This window comes from Coregonus lavaretus (genome assembly GCF_964263955.1).
Source record: "Coregonus lavaretus genome assembly, chromosome: 31".
NCBI lineage: Eukaryota > Metazoa > Chordata > Actinopteri > Salmoniformes > Salmonidae > Coregonus > Coregonus lavaretus.
In genome coordinates, this window is record NC_140018.1 from 3,245,575 (window position 1) to 3,261,704 (window position 16,130).

A 16,130-nucleotide genomic window follows, 5' to 3' on the forward strand; every position below is an offset into this window, starting at 1 on the left:
CTCTACATCCTACTGTACTCTACATCCTACTCTACATTCTACTGCACTCTACATTCTACTGCACTCTACATTCTACTGTACTCTACATTCTACTGTACTCTACATTCTACTGCACTCTACATTCTACTGCACTCTACATTCTACTGTACATCCTACTGCACTCTACATTCTACTGCACTCTACATTCTACTGCACTCTACATTCTACTGTACTCTACATTCTACTGTACTCTACATTCTACTGTACATCCTACTGCACTCTACATTCTACTGTACTCTACATTCTACTGTACTCTACATCCTACTGTACTCTACATCCTACTGCACTCTACATTCTACTGCACTCTACATTCTACTGTACATCCTACTGCACTCTACATTCTACTGCACTCTACATTCTACTGCACTCTACATTCTACTGCACTCTACATTCTACTGCACTCTACATTCTACTGTACATCCTACTGCACTCTACATTCTACTGTATATTCTACTGTACTCTACATTCTACTGTACTCTACATTCTACTGCACTCTACATTCTACTGCACTCTACATTCTACTGCACTCTACATTCTACTGCACATTCTACTGCACTCTACATTCTACTGCACTCTACATTCTACTGCACATTCTACTGCACTCTACATTCTACTGCACTCTACATTCTACTGCACTCTACATTCTACTGCACTCTTGTACTCTACATGCTACTGTACTCTACATCCTACTGCACTCTACATTCCACTGCACTCTACATTCTACTGCACTCTACTGTACTCTACATCCTACTGCACTCTACATTCTACTGCACTCTACATTCTACTTCACTCTACATTCTACTGCACTCTACATTATACTGTACTCTACATTCTACTGTACATCCTACTGCACTCTACATTCTACTGTATATTCTACTGTACTCTACATCCTACTGCACTCTACATTCTACTGCACTCTACATTCTACTGCACATCCTACTGCACTCTACATCCTACTGCACTCTACATCCTACTGCACTCTACATTCTACTGCACTCTACATTCTACTGCACTCTACATTCTACTGCACATCCTACTGCACTCTACATTCTACTGCACTCTACATTCTACTGCACTCTACATTCTACTGCACTCTACATTCTACTGCACTCTACATTCTACTGTACATCCTACTGCACTCTACATTCTACTGCACTCTACATTCTACTGCACTCTACATTCTACTGTACTCTACATTCTACTGTACTCTACATTCTACTGTACATCCTACTGCACTCTACATTCTACTGTATATTCTACTGTACTCTACATTCTACTGTACTCTACATCCTACTGTACTCTACATTCTACTGTACTCTACATTCTACTGCACTCTACATTCTACTGTACTCTACATTCTACTGTACATCCTACTGCACTCTACATTCTACTGCACTCTACATTCTACTGCACTCTACATTCTACTGTACTCTACATCCTACTGTACTCTACATCCTACTGTACTCTACATCCTACTGTACATCCTACTGCACTCTACATTCTACTGTATATTCTACTGTACTCTACATTCTACTGCACTCTACATTCTACTGTACTCTACATTCTACTGTACTCTACATCCTACTGTACATCCTACTGCACTCTACATTCTACTGTATATTCTACTGTACTCTACATTCTACTGTACTCTACATCCTACTGTACATCCTACTGCACTCTACATTCTACTGTATATTCTACTGTACTCTACATTCTACTGCACTCTACATTCTACTGTACTCTACATTCTACTGTACTCTACATTCTACTGCACTCTACATTCTACTGCACATTCTACTGCACTCTACATTCTACTGCACTCTACATTCTACTGCACATTCTACTGCACTCTACATTCTACTGCACTCTACATTCTACTGCACTCTACATTCTACTGCACTCTTGTACTCTACATCCTACTGCACTCTACATTCTACTGCACTCTACATTCTACTGTACTCTACATCCTACTGCACTCTACATCCTACTGCACTCTACATCCTACTGCACTCTACATTCTACTGCACTCTACATTCTACTGCACTCTACATTCTACTGCACTCTACATTATACTGTACTCTACATTCTACTGTACTCTACATTCTACTGTACTCTACATCCTACTGCACTCTACATTCTACTGCACATCCTACTGCACTCTACATTCTACTGCACTCTACATTCTACTGCACTCTACATTCTACTGCACTCTACATTCTACTGCACTCTACATTCTACTGCACTCTACATTCTACTGCACTCTACATTCTACTGCACTCTACATTCTACTGCACTCTACATCCTACTGCACTCTACATCCTACTGCACTCTACATCCTACTGCACTCTACATTCTACTGCACTCTACATTCTACTGCACTCTACATTCTACTGTACTCTACATTCTACTGTACTCTACATTCTACTGTACTCTACTCACCTCGAGTAGGTCTATCATGCGAGTCATCTGTGAGTAGATGAGGACTCGGTGTCCCTGAGCCTTGAGGCGACACAGCAGCAGGTCTAGAGTGTGGAGCTTCCCACTGTCAGTGATCAGGGTCTCCTTGTCTGGAACACAGGGGCAGAAGGGAGAGAAACAGAACAGCTCATTAGGCCTACATGTTGAGCATCTTAAATCCACTTTTATGATGATAAATAATACATAAACTTTTGGGAGCAGCAAGATTACTTTTATTCTAAGTTCTTGTTGATTTGAACCAGTACACAACTGTGATTCTTTTGGAGGATGTTTGGAGGACATTCAGGCCATACATTCCATGACATCAACATCATAACTTGAAAGCTTTGAATGATCTAAATCTGAAAAAGCAGGCAGGATTATCTAGGCCTGTATCATACAACTGAGCAGAGTTCATTGGGATGAAGGAGTCAGTGAAGTCATCCATAAACCTGTATAGAGTTCTGGGGAAGAGAAGGATTACATTTTTGTCATTTAGCAGACGCTCTTATCCAGAGCGACTTACAGTTAGTGAGTGCATACATTTTCATACTGGCCCCCCGTGGGAAACGAACCAACAACCCTGGCGTTGCAAGCGTCATGCTCTACCAACTGAGCTACAGGGGACGGATTGAGAGAAGGAGGGAGGCAGACAGACAGGAAGAGAGCTGCGGTTGAGACAGACAGTAGATACAGTCTGGCTCAGTAGGGCTGGTGGCGGTCGTGACATCGCAGACTGTACCGGACAAGCCTTCTCACCAGGCCTCCATGATAAACACCATGCCCCACCATCAAAGACCTGTAATAGGCTTTTGCGACAGAGGGAGAGAGACATGGAGAGAGAGCAAGGCATGGAAGGAGTGAGAGAGAGAGACCACCCAGACCCAACAGACCATGGTACCCCCCAGACCCAACAGACCATGGTACCAACAGACCATGGTACCACCCAGACCCAACAGATCATGGTACCACCTAGACCCAACAGACCATGGTACCACCTAGACCCACCAGACCATGGTACCACCTAGACCCAACAGACCATGGTACCACCCAGACCCAACAGACCATGGTACCACCTAGACCCAACAGACCGTGGTACCACCTAGACCCAACAGACCATGGTACCACCCGGACCCAACAGACCATGGTACCACCTAGACCCAACAGACCATGGTACCACCCAGACCCAACAGACCATGGTACCACCTAGACCCAACAGATCATGGTACCACCCAGATCCAACAGACCATGGTACCACCCAGACCCAACAGACCATGGTACCACCTAGACCCAACAGACCATGGTACCACCTAGACCCAACAGACCATGGTACCACCCAGACCCAACAGACCATGGTACCACCTAGACCCAACAGACCATGGTACCACCCAGACCCAACAGACCATGGTACCACCTAGACCCAACAGACCATGGTACCACCCAGACCCAACAGACCATGGTACCACCTAGACCCAACAGACCATGGTACCACCCAGACCCAACAGACCATGGTACCACCTAGACCCAACAGACCATGGTACCACCCAGACCCAACAGACCGTGGTACCACCTAGACCCAACAGACCGTGGTACCACTAGACCCAACCGACCATGGTACCACCCAGACCCAACAGACCATGGTACCACCTAGACCCAACAGACCGTGGTACCACTAGACCCAACCGACCATGGTACCACCTGGACCCAACAGACCATGGTACCACCCAGACGCAATAGACCATGGTACCACCTAGACCCAACAGATCATGGTACCACCTAGACCCAACAGACCATGGTACCACCTAGACCCAACAGACCATGGTACCACCCAGACCCAACAGACCATGGTACCCCCTAGAATGGTACCCCCTAGACCCAACAGATCATTACATTTTACATTTTAGTCATTTAGCAGACGCTCTTATCCAGAGCGACTTACAGTTAGTGAATACATATATATATATATATATTTTTTATACTGGCCCCCCGTGGGAATCGAACCCACAACCCTGGCGTTGCAAACGCCATGCTCTATCAACTGAGCTACATCCCTGCCGGCCATTCCCTCCCCTACCCTGGATGACGCTGGGCCAATTGTGCGCCGCCCATGAGTCTCCCGGTCGCGGCCGGCTGCGACAGAGCCTGGATTCGAACCAGGATCTCTAGTGGCACAGTTAGCACTGCGATGCAGTGCCTTAGACCACTGCGCCACTCAGGAGACGACCATGATCATGGTACCACCTAGACCCAACAGACCATGGTACCACCTAGACCCAACAGACCATGGTACCCCCTAGACCCAACAGACCATGGTACCACCTAGACCCAACAGACCATGGTACCACCCAGACCCAACAGACCATGGTACCACCTAGACCCAACAGACCATGGTACCACCCAGACCCAACAGACCATGGTACCACCTAGACCCAACAGACCATGGTACCACCTAGACCCAACAGACCATGGTACCACCTAGACCCAACAGACCATGGTACCACCTAGACCCAACAGACCATGGTACCACCCAGACCCAACAGATCATGGTACCACCCAGACCCAACCGACCATGGTACCACCCAGACCCAACCGACCATGGTACCACCCAGACCCAACCGACCATGGTACCACCTAGACCCAACAGACCATGGTACCACCTAGACCCAACAGACCATGGTACCACCAGACCCAACAGACCATGGTACCACCTAGACCCAACAGACCATGGTACCACCCAGACCCAACAGACCATGGTACCACCTAGACCCAACAGACCATGGTACCACCTAGACCCAACAGACCATGGTACCACCTAGACCCAACAGACCATGGTACCACCTAGACCCACCAGACCATGGTACCACCCAGACCCAACAGATCATGATACCACCCAGACCCAACCGACCATGGTACCACCCAGACCCAACCGACCATGGTACCACCCAGACCCAACCGACCATGGTACCACCTAGACCCAACAGACCATGGTACCACCTAGACCCAACAGACCATGGTACCACCAGACCCAACAGACCATGGTACCACCCAGACCCAACAGACCATGGTACCACCCAGACCCAACAGACCATGGTACCACCCAGACCCAACAGACCATGGTACCACCCAGACCCAACAGACCATGGTACCACCCAGACCCAACCGACCATGGTACCCCCTAGCCACATTCCAAGGTAACAACAACACAGGCCATCTCAACCCTCTCATACTATCATCATACTATCATCATACTAGCATCATACTAGCATCATACTATCATTATATTATCATCATATTATCATCATATTATCATCATCCTCTGCTTTGGCAAACAAACAACATTTCCATTACCTCCACTAAACACAGTCGAGAGCTTTTGCAACTTTGTCAAGGAAGAAGAGTACGAGACAATTTGTTGCCAAAAGAGGGAGATGTTTTTGTATGCTGTGTTTGACCTTTGCATTGCATCCAAACAGAGCAACACTTCAACTGCTCTCTCACCACATTAGAAGCATTCCTAACGGCCACTTTCCCTAACCCCAGCGGCCTCAGCCTCACCAAACACAGAGCTCTGTGCTGTATATGGAAGTGTTATTCTAAACAACTGCCGTTTCTTAAAAAGGGACTGATTAAAATAAAACGTGATTGATCTTTTTAAGAAATGACTGAGGACTTTGGTGGTCTACCTCCTTCCAAAACAACACTTATAGCTTGACATAAATAAGCTACATGTGTTTTCAGCGTAATGCAAAATGGTTGGTTAGTCATAAAAATGAGCAAATTTTGACCAAAGAAAGAAAGCTAGGCCAGGAAATAAAAACGTGGGTTTAAGAGGATTTAAAGGGATAGTTCACCCAAAAGACAAGTTAGGTTACTTCATCTTATGGTTGCTATCAGAGAAAGTACACTCCACCTCACTACCCCATCCAACCCTCTGCATTACCTCCTCATTACCCTATCCAACCCTCCTCACTACCCCATCCAACCCTCTTCATTACCACCTCACTACCCCATCCAACCCTCTGCATTACCTCTTCACTACCCTCTTCATTACCTCCTCACTACCCTATCCAACCCTCCTCATTACCTCCTCACTACCCCATCCAACCCTCTTCATTACCACCTCACTACCCCATCCAACCCTCTGCATTACCTCTTCACTACCCTCTTCATTACCTCCTCACTACCCTATCCAACCCTCTTCATTACCTCCTCACTACCCCATCCAACCCTCTTCATTACCTCCTCACTACCCCATCCAACCCTCTTCATTACCTCCACACTACCCCATCCAACCCTCTGCATTACCTCTTCACTACCCTCTTCATTACCTCCTCACTACCCTATCCAACCCTCTTCATTACCACCTCACTACCCTATCCAACCCTCTTCATTACCTCCTCACTACCCCATCCAACACTCTGCATTACCTCTTCACTACCCTCTTCATTACCTCCACACTACCCTATCCAACCCTCTTCATTACCTCCACACTACCCTATCCAACCCTCTTCATTACCTCCACACCACCCTATCCAACCCTCCTCATTACCTCCTCACTACCCCATCCAACCCTCTTCATTACCTCCTCACTACCTTATCCAACCCTCTTCATTACCTCCTCACTACCCTATCCAACCCTCTTCATTACCTCCACACTACCCTATCCAACCCTCTTCATTACCTCCACACTACCCTATCCAACCCTCTTCATTACCTCCACACTACCCTATCCAACCCTCCTCATTACCTCCTCACTACCCCATCCAACCCTCTTCATTACCTCCTCACTACCTTATCCAACCCTCTTCATTACCTCCTCACTACCCTATCCAACCCTCCTCATTACCTCCTCACTACCCCATCCAACCCTCTTCATTACCACCTCACTACCCCATCCAACCCTCTGCATTACCTCTTCACTACCCTCTTCATTACCTCCTCACTACCCTATCCAACCCTCTTCATTACCTCCTCACTACCCCATCCAACCCTCTTCATTACCTCCTCACTACCCCATCCAACCCTCTTCATTACCTCCACACTACCCCATCCAACACTCTGCATTACCTCTTCACTACCCTCTTCATTACCTCCTCACTACCCTATCCAACCCTCTTCATTACCTCCTCACTACCTTATCCAACCCTCTTCATTACCTCCTCACTACCCTATCCAACCCTCTTCATTACCTCCACACTACCCTATCCAACCCTCTTCATTACCTCCTCACTACCCCATCCAACACTCTGCATTACCTCTTCACTACCCTATCCAACCCTCTTCATTACCACCTCACTACCCCATCCAACCCTCTGCATTACCTCTTCACTATCCCATCCAACCCTCTGCATTACCTCTTCACTACCCTCTTCATTACCTCCTCACTACCCTATCCAACCCTCTTCATTACCACCTCACTACCCCATCCAACCCTCTTCATTACCTCCTCACTACCCTATCCAACCCTCTTCATTACCACCTCACTACCCTATCCAACCCTCTTCATTACCTCCTCACTACCCCATCCAACACTCTGCATTACCTCTTCACTACCCTCTTCATTACCTCCTCACTACCCTATCCAACCCTCTTCATTACCTCCACACTACCATATCCAACCCTCTTCATTACCTCCACACTACCCTATCCAACCCTCTTCATTACCTCCACACCACCCTATCCAACCCTCCTCATTACCTCCTCACTACCCCATCCAACCCTCTTCATTACCTCCACACTACCCTATCCAACCCTCTTCATTACCTCCACACTACCCTATCCAACCCTCTTCATTACCTCCTCACTACTCCATCCAACCCTCTTCATTACCACCTCACTACCCTATCCAACCCTCTTCATTACCACCTCACTACCCCATCCAACCCTCTGCATTACCTCTTCACTACCCCATCCAACCCTCTGCATTACCTCTTCACTACCCTCTTCATTACCTCCTCACTACCCTATCCAACCCTCTTCATTACCACCTCACTACCCTATCCAACCCTCTTCATTACCTCCTCACTACCCCATCCAACCCTCTTCATTACCTCCACACTACCCCATCCAACCCTCTGCATTACCTCTTCACTACCCTCTTCATTACCTCCTCACTACCCTATCCAACCCTCTTCATTACCACCTCACTACCCTATCCAACCCTCTTCATTACCTCCTCACTACCCCATCCAACACTCTGCATTACCTCTTCACTACCCTCTTCATTACCTCCTCACTACCCTATCCAACCCTCTTCATTACCTCCACACTACCCTATCCAACCCTCTTCATTACCTCCACACTACCCTATCCAACCCTCTTCATTACCTCCACACCACCCTATCCAACCCTCCTCATTACCTCCTCACTACCCCATCCAACCCTCTTCATTACCTCCACACTACCCTATCCAACCCTCTTCATTACCTCCACACTACCCTATCCAACCCTCTTCATTACCTCCACACTACTCCATCCAACCCTCTTCATTACCACCTCACTACCCTATCCAACCCTCTTCATTACCACCTCACTACCCTATCCAACCCTCTTCATTACCTCCACACCACCCTATCCAACCCTCCTCATTACCTCCACACTACCCCATCCAACCCTCGTCATTACCTCCTCACTACCCTATCCAACCCTCCTCATTACCTCCTCACTACCCCATCCAACCCTCTTCATTACCTCCTCACTACCTTATCCAACCCTCTTCATTACCTCCTCACTACCCTATCCAACCCTCCTCATTACCTCCACACTACTCCATTCAACCCTCTTCATTACCTCCTCACTACCCCATCCAACCCTCTTCATTACCTCCTCACTACCTTATCCAACCCTCTTCATTACCTCCTCACTACCCCATCCAACCCTCTTCGTTACCTCCTCACTACCTTATCCAACCCTCTTCATTACCTCCTTACTACCCTATCCAACCCACTTCATTACCTCCTCACTACCTTATCCAACCCTCTTCATTACCTCCTCACTACCTTATCCAACCCTCTTCATTACCTCCTCACTACCCTATCCAACCCTTTTCATTACCTCCTCACTACCTTATCCAACCCTCTTCATTACCTCCTCACTACCCTATCCAACCCTCTTCATTACCTCCTCACTACCTTATCCAACCCTCTTCATTACCTCCTCACTACCTTATCCAACCCTCTTCATTACCTCCTCACTACCCTATCCAACCCTCTTCATTACCTCCTCACTACCTTATCCAACCCTCTTCATTACCTCCATACTACCCTATCCAACCCTCTTCAGCTACTGTACCATGGTATTTACCCCTTCACAATCCTTCCTTCCTCCCCTCCAATCTTCCCCAAATCATAAGGCTGATGAAACAGATCAGAACGTTTAGCTTAAAATGTTGATAAACTATTATTTCTTCACATTTTAGGTGCAGCAATGTGCACACGGAGGTAGACCTATGGGCCAATGTTTCAAAATGAAATTTGTGGGAAACACTGTTCTAAAATGTACCTCACATGCAAGTGGTTTCATGGACAGAGATGAAAACATCCGTTAGAAATGTATAAAGAGGGGAGATCTAAAGATGCAACAGCTATCATGGGTTGCTAATATGACTGGGATAATGCCTTTGGCTGCTAGACAATGAAAGACAGTTGAAAGAAAACCAATACAACAGGAGAATGCATATGAGGTCTTTATAAAATAATTTCCTACACGTTTCTATGGTGGGATTTTGGCTATAGGCTACTTTGAAGCAAGGTAAGACATGCCTCATTATATGAAGTAAAACGTCTAGGTTTCAAACAATGAAGGAAGAGGACAAATATAGCTATTCTAATGATAGGCCTAACTGTCTTCTGGTAGATGGAAAGGCTTTCCCAAAAACCTTCAACAGCCTATGCCTATTCCTACCTGGCAGAATGATATCATGACTACATGCATCAATCCAGTGGCCTTTTGTTTAGCAAACTCCATATCATGTGCTACAGAAACACCTGTAACCCAACAACAGTGCTAGGGGCCTGTACACTTGAATTAAAGGGTAACTACACTCAAAAATCTAAATTTCTTAGATGTTTCCCCAGACCTCAAAAGTGGTCTCCTGATGTGGTTTAAGCATTGTTATAGACTTAGAACATCCAATTTTGTTGTTTTGCTAAAGTGTGATATTTCTGACTCAGTTGACAGCCTCATTTATCTATTTCAATAGTAGGACTACTAATAGCCTACAACACAGTACAGCTTGGGTTGGCCTGACTATTAAAGACTAAATTGGGATTGATCATTTTAGGTCATTCAGAGTGTAGGTCACCGTTTTCTCATACAGACAGACAGACAGACAGACAGACAGACAGACAGACAGACAGACAGACAGACAGACAGACAGACAGACAGACAGACAGACAGACAGACAGACAGACAGACAGACAGACAGACAGACAGACAGACAGACAGACAGACAGACAGACAGACAGACAGACAGACAGACAGACAGACAGACAGACAGACAGACAGACAGACAGACAGACAGACAGACAGACAGACAGACAGACAGACAGACAGACAGACAGAGAGAGAGAGAGAGAGAGAGAGAGAGAGAGAGAGAGAGAGAGAGAGAGAGAGAGAGAGAGAGAGAGAGAGAGAGAGAGGCTAATTATGACCCTGGCACTCTGGCTCTCAGAGGATACTATATATACCAGGTTGCCATCCAGGACCTCTATACCAGGCGGTGTCAGAGGAAGGCCCAAAAAATTGTCAAAGACTCCAGTCACCCAAGTCATACACTGTTCTCTCTGCTACCGCACGGCAAGCGGTACCAGAGCGCCAAGTCTACAACCAAAAGGCTCATTAACAGCTTCTACCCCCAAGCCATAAGACTGCTGAACAATTAATAAAATGCCCACCCAGACTATTTACATTGACATCCTCCTCTTTGTTTTTACACTGCTGCTACTCGCTGTTTATTATCTATGCATAGTCACTTTACCCATACCTACATGTACAAATTACCTCGACTAACCTGTACCCCCGCACATTGACTCGGTACCGGTACCCCCTGTATATAGCCTCGTTATTGTTATTTTATTGTGTTACTATTTTTATTTTATTTTATACTTTCATTTATTTAGTAAATATTTTCATAACTCTTTCTTGAACTGCATTGTTGGTTAAGGGCTTGTAAGTAAGCATTTCACAGTAAGGTCTACACCTGTTGTATTCGGCGCATGTGAAAAATAAAATGTGATTTGATTTGAAGAAGATGGTTGTCTGTTCTACTCTGTGTTTAGTGGGTAATACACCACAATGGTCTGCTCTCACCACAGAGCAGAGCAGAGACGAACAGAGCAGATATTTGATTTATTAGGATCCCCATTAGCCAACACCAATGGCGACAGCTAGGCTTACTGGGGTCCGACATATAACTAAAAATACATTATAGACAAAATACTTTACAATTGACATACATTTAAAAACATTACAATGTAGTGTGTGTGTGTGCATCTATCAATTACACATACATGTCAGTACATACACACAACAAGTAGGTCACATGGGGGAGAGTTCTGTTTCAGAGAGGAACAGAGCAGAACAGAACAGAGTAAAACAGAACAGAGAAGAACAGAGCAGAGAGGGACAGAGCAGAGAGGGACAGAGGAGAGAAGGAACAGAGCAGAGGAGAGAGGAACAGAACAGAGCAGAGAGGAACAGAGGAGAGAAGGAACAGAGCAGAGGAGAGAGGAACAGAACAGAGCAGAGAGGAACAGAGGAGAGAAGGAACAGAGCAGAGGAGAGAGGAACAGAACAGAGCAGAGAGGAACAGAGGAGAGAAGGAACAGAGCAGAGCAGAGAAGGAAAGTGAAAGGCACAGAGTGTTCAGAGCTGTGGTTTGCATGAAGTAGAGCCATTCAGCCATGGCCAAAGCCAGTCAGACAGTAAACAATGATGTAGCTAACAGCCAGGCTAGCTCCCTGACGGTGTTGTTTCTGCTTCTCTATCAGAAGGCCAGTGTGTGTGTGTGTGTGTGTGTGTGTGTGTGTGTGTGTGTGTGTGTGTGTGCGTGTGTGTGTGTCTATCAGAAGGCCAGGGAGGTTTCCTGTCTTTTTAGTGGAGAGCGGAGATTCTTGAAGGGACAGGAAGACAACACTGTTTCCCACAGCCCTCTCAGACACACACCAGAATTATTTTTCTCTCTCTCTCTCACACACACACACACACACACACACCACTTCTACCTCTCTCACACACTTGCCTCCTAGCCACGACAAAGGCTCCCACACCTAACAATAAACAGAAAACAGAAGCTATTGTGAGAGACCAGTCATTTAGCGAGCCTGCTCCTCCTCACTTACTGTGACAGACGGACGCCACACACACAGCAACAGGGTGTTTTAGCCAGGTCCTCATTAGGAACTTTCCACAGAATCTTCCTCTGGTGCTTTTCAGCATCAGCTGTACTCTTTAGGTCGCATGACTTTGCTTATAAAATGTAGGAATGATTTGTAAATAATGTAGAAGCTTGTGAAGACTTTACGATCGCTTTAGGGAGCCTTTATAAGTTGTCGTTCATGTCCCTAAACTGCTAAGGGTAAGCTGAGAGACAGACAGTAGAAAGGTGACCTTGACACCAGCCTCATGTTTACCAAACAAACAAGTCTTTCTTTTTAAAGGTCAAAACTCTTTCATCAATCATCAACTCAAGTCACTGACGCCTTAGTTTGGACCCACCAAAGCTTGATTCCATGACTAGATTTCTTGACTGATACTGATAAGTGGCTCACGCCATGCTCAAACAAACAACATTCATCATAGCAGTCATTTGTTCTAAAGGTGTGGGGCTGGGATTCCTAAGAAAGGGAGGGAGGGAGAGATGAAGGGAGGGGGGGAGAGAGAGGGAGGTGGTAGAGAGAGAGATGCAGAGAGCGAGCGAGAGAGAGTTTATTTGGTCCGTGCTATCCGGGATCCTTGGGATGTCCCCATTGAAGTTTACATTTAAAATGGTTAAGGTTAAAATCATGTATAGTAACCCTAGGTGTAAAATAGTAAATAATGGCTATTTCTCAGAAAGTTTTAAACTGTCAAGAGGAGTAAAACAAGGTTGTCCACTATCGGCATATCTATTTATAATGGCCATCGAAATGTTAGCTATTAAAATCAGATCCAACAATAATATTTAGGGATTAGAAATCCAGGGCTAAAAAACAAAAGTGTCATTGTACGCTGATGATTCATGTTTTCTTTTAAATCCACAACTTGAAACCCTCCACAGCCTCATAGAGGATCTAGATACATTTTCTAACCTCTCTGGATTACAACCAAATTATGATAAATGTACTATATTACGTAGTGGATCACTAAAAGATAAAGAATGTACAATACTGTGTAGTTTACCAATAATGGTGATGTACTCGGAATACATATCCCAAAATAAATAAATGATGTCACTCCAATACATTTTAATAGAAAGTTAGCAAAAATAGATAAGATCTTGCTACCATGGAAAAGTAAATACCTGTCTATTTGTGGAAAAATCACCCTGATTAACTCTTTAGTATTATCCCAGTTTACGTATTTGCTTATGGCTTTGCCTACGCCTAGCGAACAGTTTTTTAAATTATATGAATAAAAAATATTCCATTTTATTTGGAAGGGCAAGCCAGACAAAATTAAACGGGCCTATTTATATAATGAATATGAATTCGGAGGAAATAATGCAACAAATATTGTGGTTAAACTCAAAAATACTAATTGATAAAAAACTATTATTTTTTGAAAAAATGTATAAAAAAGGTATAATCTTCGTAAATTATATAATAGGTAGGACTGGTGGAGTTATGTCGCACATGCAGCTAACAAAAACATATGGAAATGTCTGCTCTACCCAAAATTACAACCAAATAATTGCAGCCTTACCGCAAAAACGGAAGAGGAAAGTGGAAGGGGGAAAATGTAAGGAACTTGTCTGTCGGCCGCATTAAAGAACATAATTAGTTAAAGTGATAAATAACAAAGTATACCAGTTTCATTTAAGGACCAAAGGATTGACAGCCGTCCCATATAGATTGCAAAATAGTTGGGAAGAGATTTTTGACGTACCGATTCAATGGCAAATGGTTTATGAACTGATACGCAAAACGCCGGATTCAAAACTTAGAATTTTTCAATTTAAAATTATACAAAATTCTTGCAACCAATAGAATGTTATTTATATGGGGGACACAATCTTCCCAGCTCGGCAGATTTTGCTGCGAAGAGACAGAATCATTAGATCATCTGTTTTGGTACTGTCCATTTGTAGTTTATTTTTGGTCACAGGTCCAGGAATGGCTGAAGGATTGCAATATTTACCTGGAGCTAACCCTGCAGATAGCATTACTGGGTGATCTGAAAAGTCATAGTCAATCGATCAATAATATAATTATACTTTTAGCAAAAACTTTTATTTTCAATTTACAACCTGTAGAAACAATGAGAATAGAAGGGTTCAGAACCTTTGTGAAACATCACAGTACAGTTGAGAAATATATGGCAAGTAGAAATCCAATATGGATGGTGTTAAGAGATTGATAGGAGGGGTTGAATGGAGCTGAAGGTTGGGACTAGTAACAACTAACAAAGATAACTAATGTAAAACATACTGTGTCCATAATTAGTATATAGGTTAAGAACTTTTGTGAAAGAGCACAGTTAGAAAGATATGGCATATAGAAGCAAACCGGATGGACATCATGAAAATGATCAGATAGGTTGAGGGTAGAGGAAGTTCAGGAGTAAAAACAAACAAAATATAATTATTGTAAAATTGACTGTCCATAAAATGTATATAGTATGTATAAGCTGGAAGTAGAGGCCTAAGCGTTGTTGTTCACTAGTTTACTCCAATTAGGGGAGGGGTGGTGGGGTTGGAAAGCAATAAAGGAAAATAAATTTTAAAAAAGGACATGTATGTATGTATGTATGTATGTATGTATGTATGTATGTATGTATGTATGTATATATATATACACACACACGTCTGTATATGTATGCATGTATATATATATATATATATATATATATATATATATATACACACACACATATATACACACACATATATACACACACTGCTCAAAAAAATAAAGGGAACACAAACACATCCTAGATCTGAATGAATGAAATAATCTTATTAAATACTTTTTTCTTTACATAGTTGAATGTGCTGACAACAAAATCACACAAAAATCCTTAAAACAAGTCAAAATGAGGCTCAGTAGTGTGTGTGGCCTCCACATGCCTGTATGACCTCCCTACAACGCCTGGGCATGCTCCTGATGAGGTGGCGGATGGTCTCCTGAGGGATCTCCTCCCAGACCTGGACTAAAGCATCCGCCAACTCCTGGACAGTCTGTGGTGCAACGTGGCGTTGGTGGATGGAGCGAGACATGATGTCCCAGATGTGCTCAATTGGATTCAGGTCTAGGGAACGGGCGGGCCAGTCCATAGCATCAATGCCTTCCTCTTGCAGGAACTGCTGACACACTCCAGCCACATGAGGTCTAGCATTGTCTTGCATTAGGAGGAACCCAGGGCCAACCGCACCAGCATATGGTCTCACAAGGGGTCTGAGGATCTCATCTCGGTACCTAATGGCAGTCAGGCTACCT

General features: G+C 44.6%; 1 protein-coding gene across 1 annotated transcript in view; it reads right to left on the bottom strand.

The window, feature by feature from the left end:
- LOC311107036 (chromatin-remodeling ATPase INO80-like) overlaps positions 1-16,130 on the bottom strand; it is a 91,615-nt gene that overhangs the window by 25,816 nt on the left and 49,669 nt on the right. Inside the window, exon 27 of the mRNA XM_084149490.1 lies at positions 2,479-2,606. Within this exon, the coding sequence (XP_084005616.1) occupies positions 2,479-2,606 (128 nt within the window). The remainder of the gene's footprint in view (positions 1-2,478; positions 2,607-16,130) is intronic.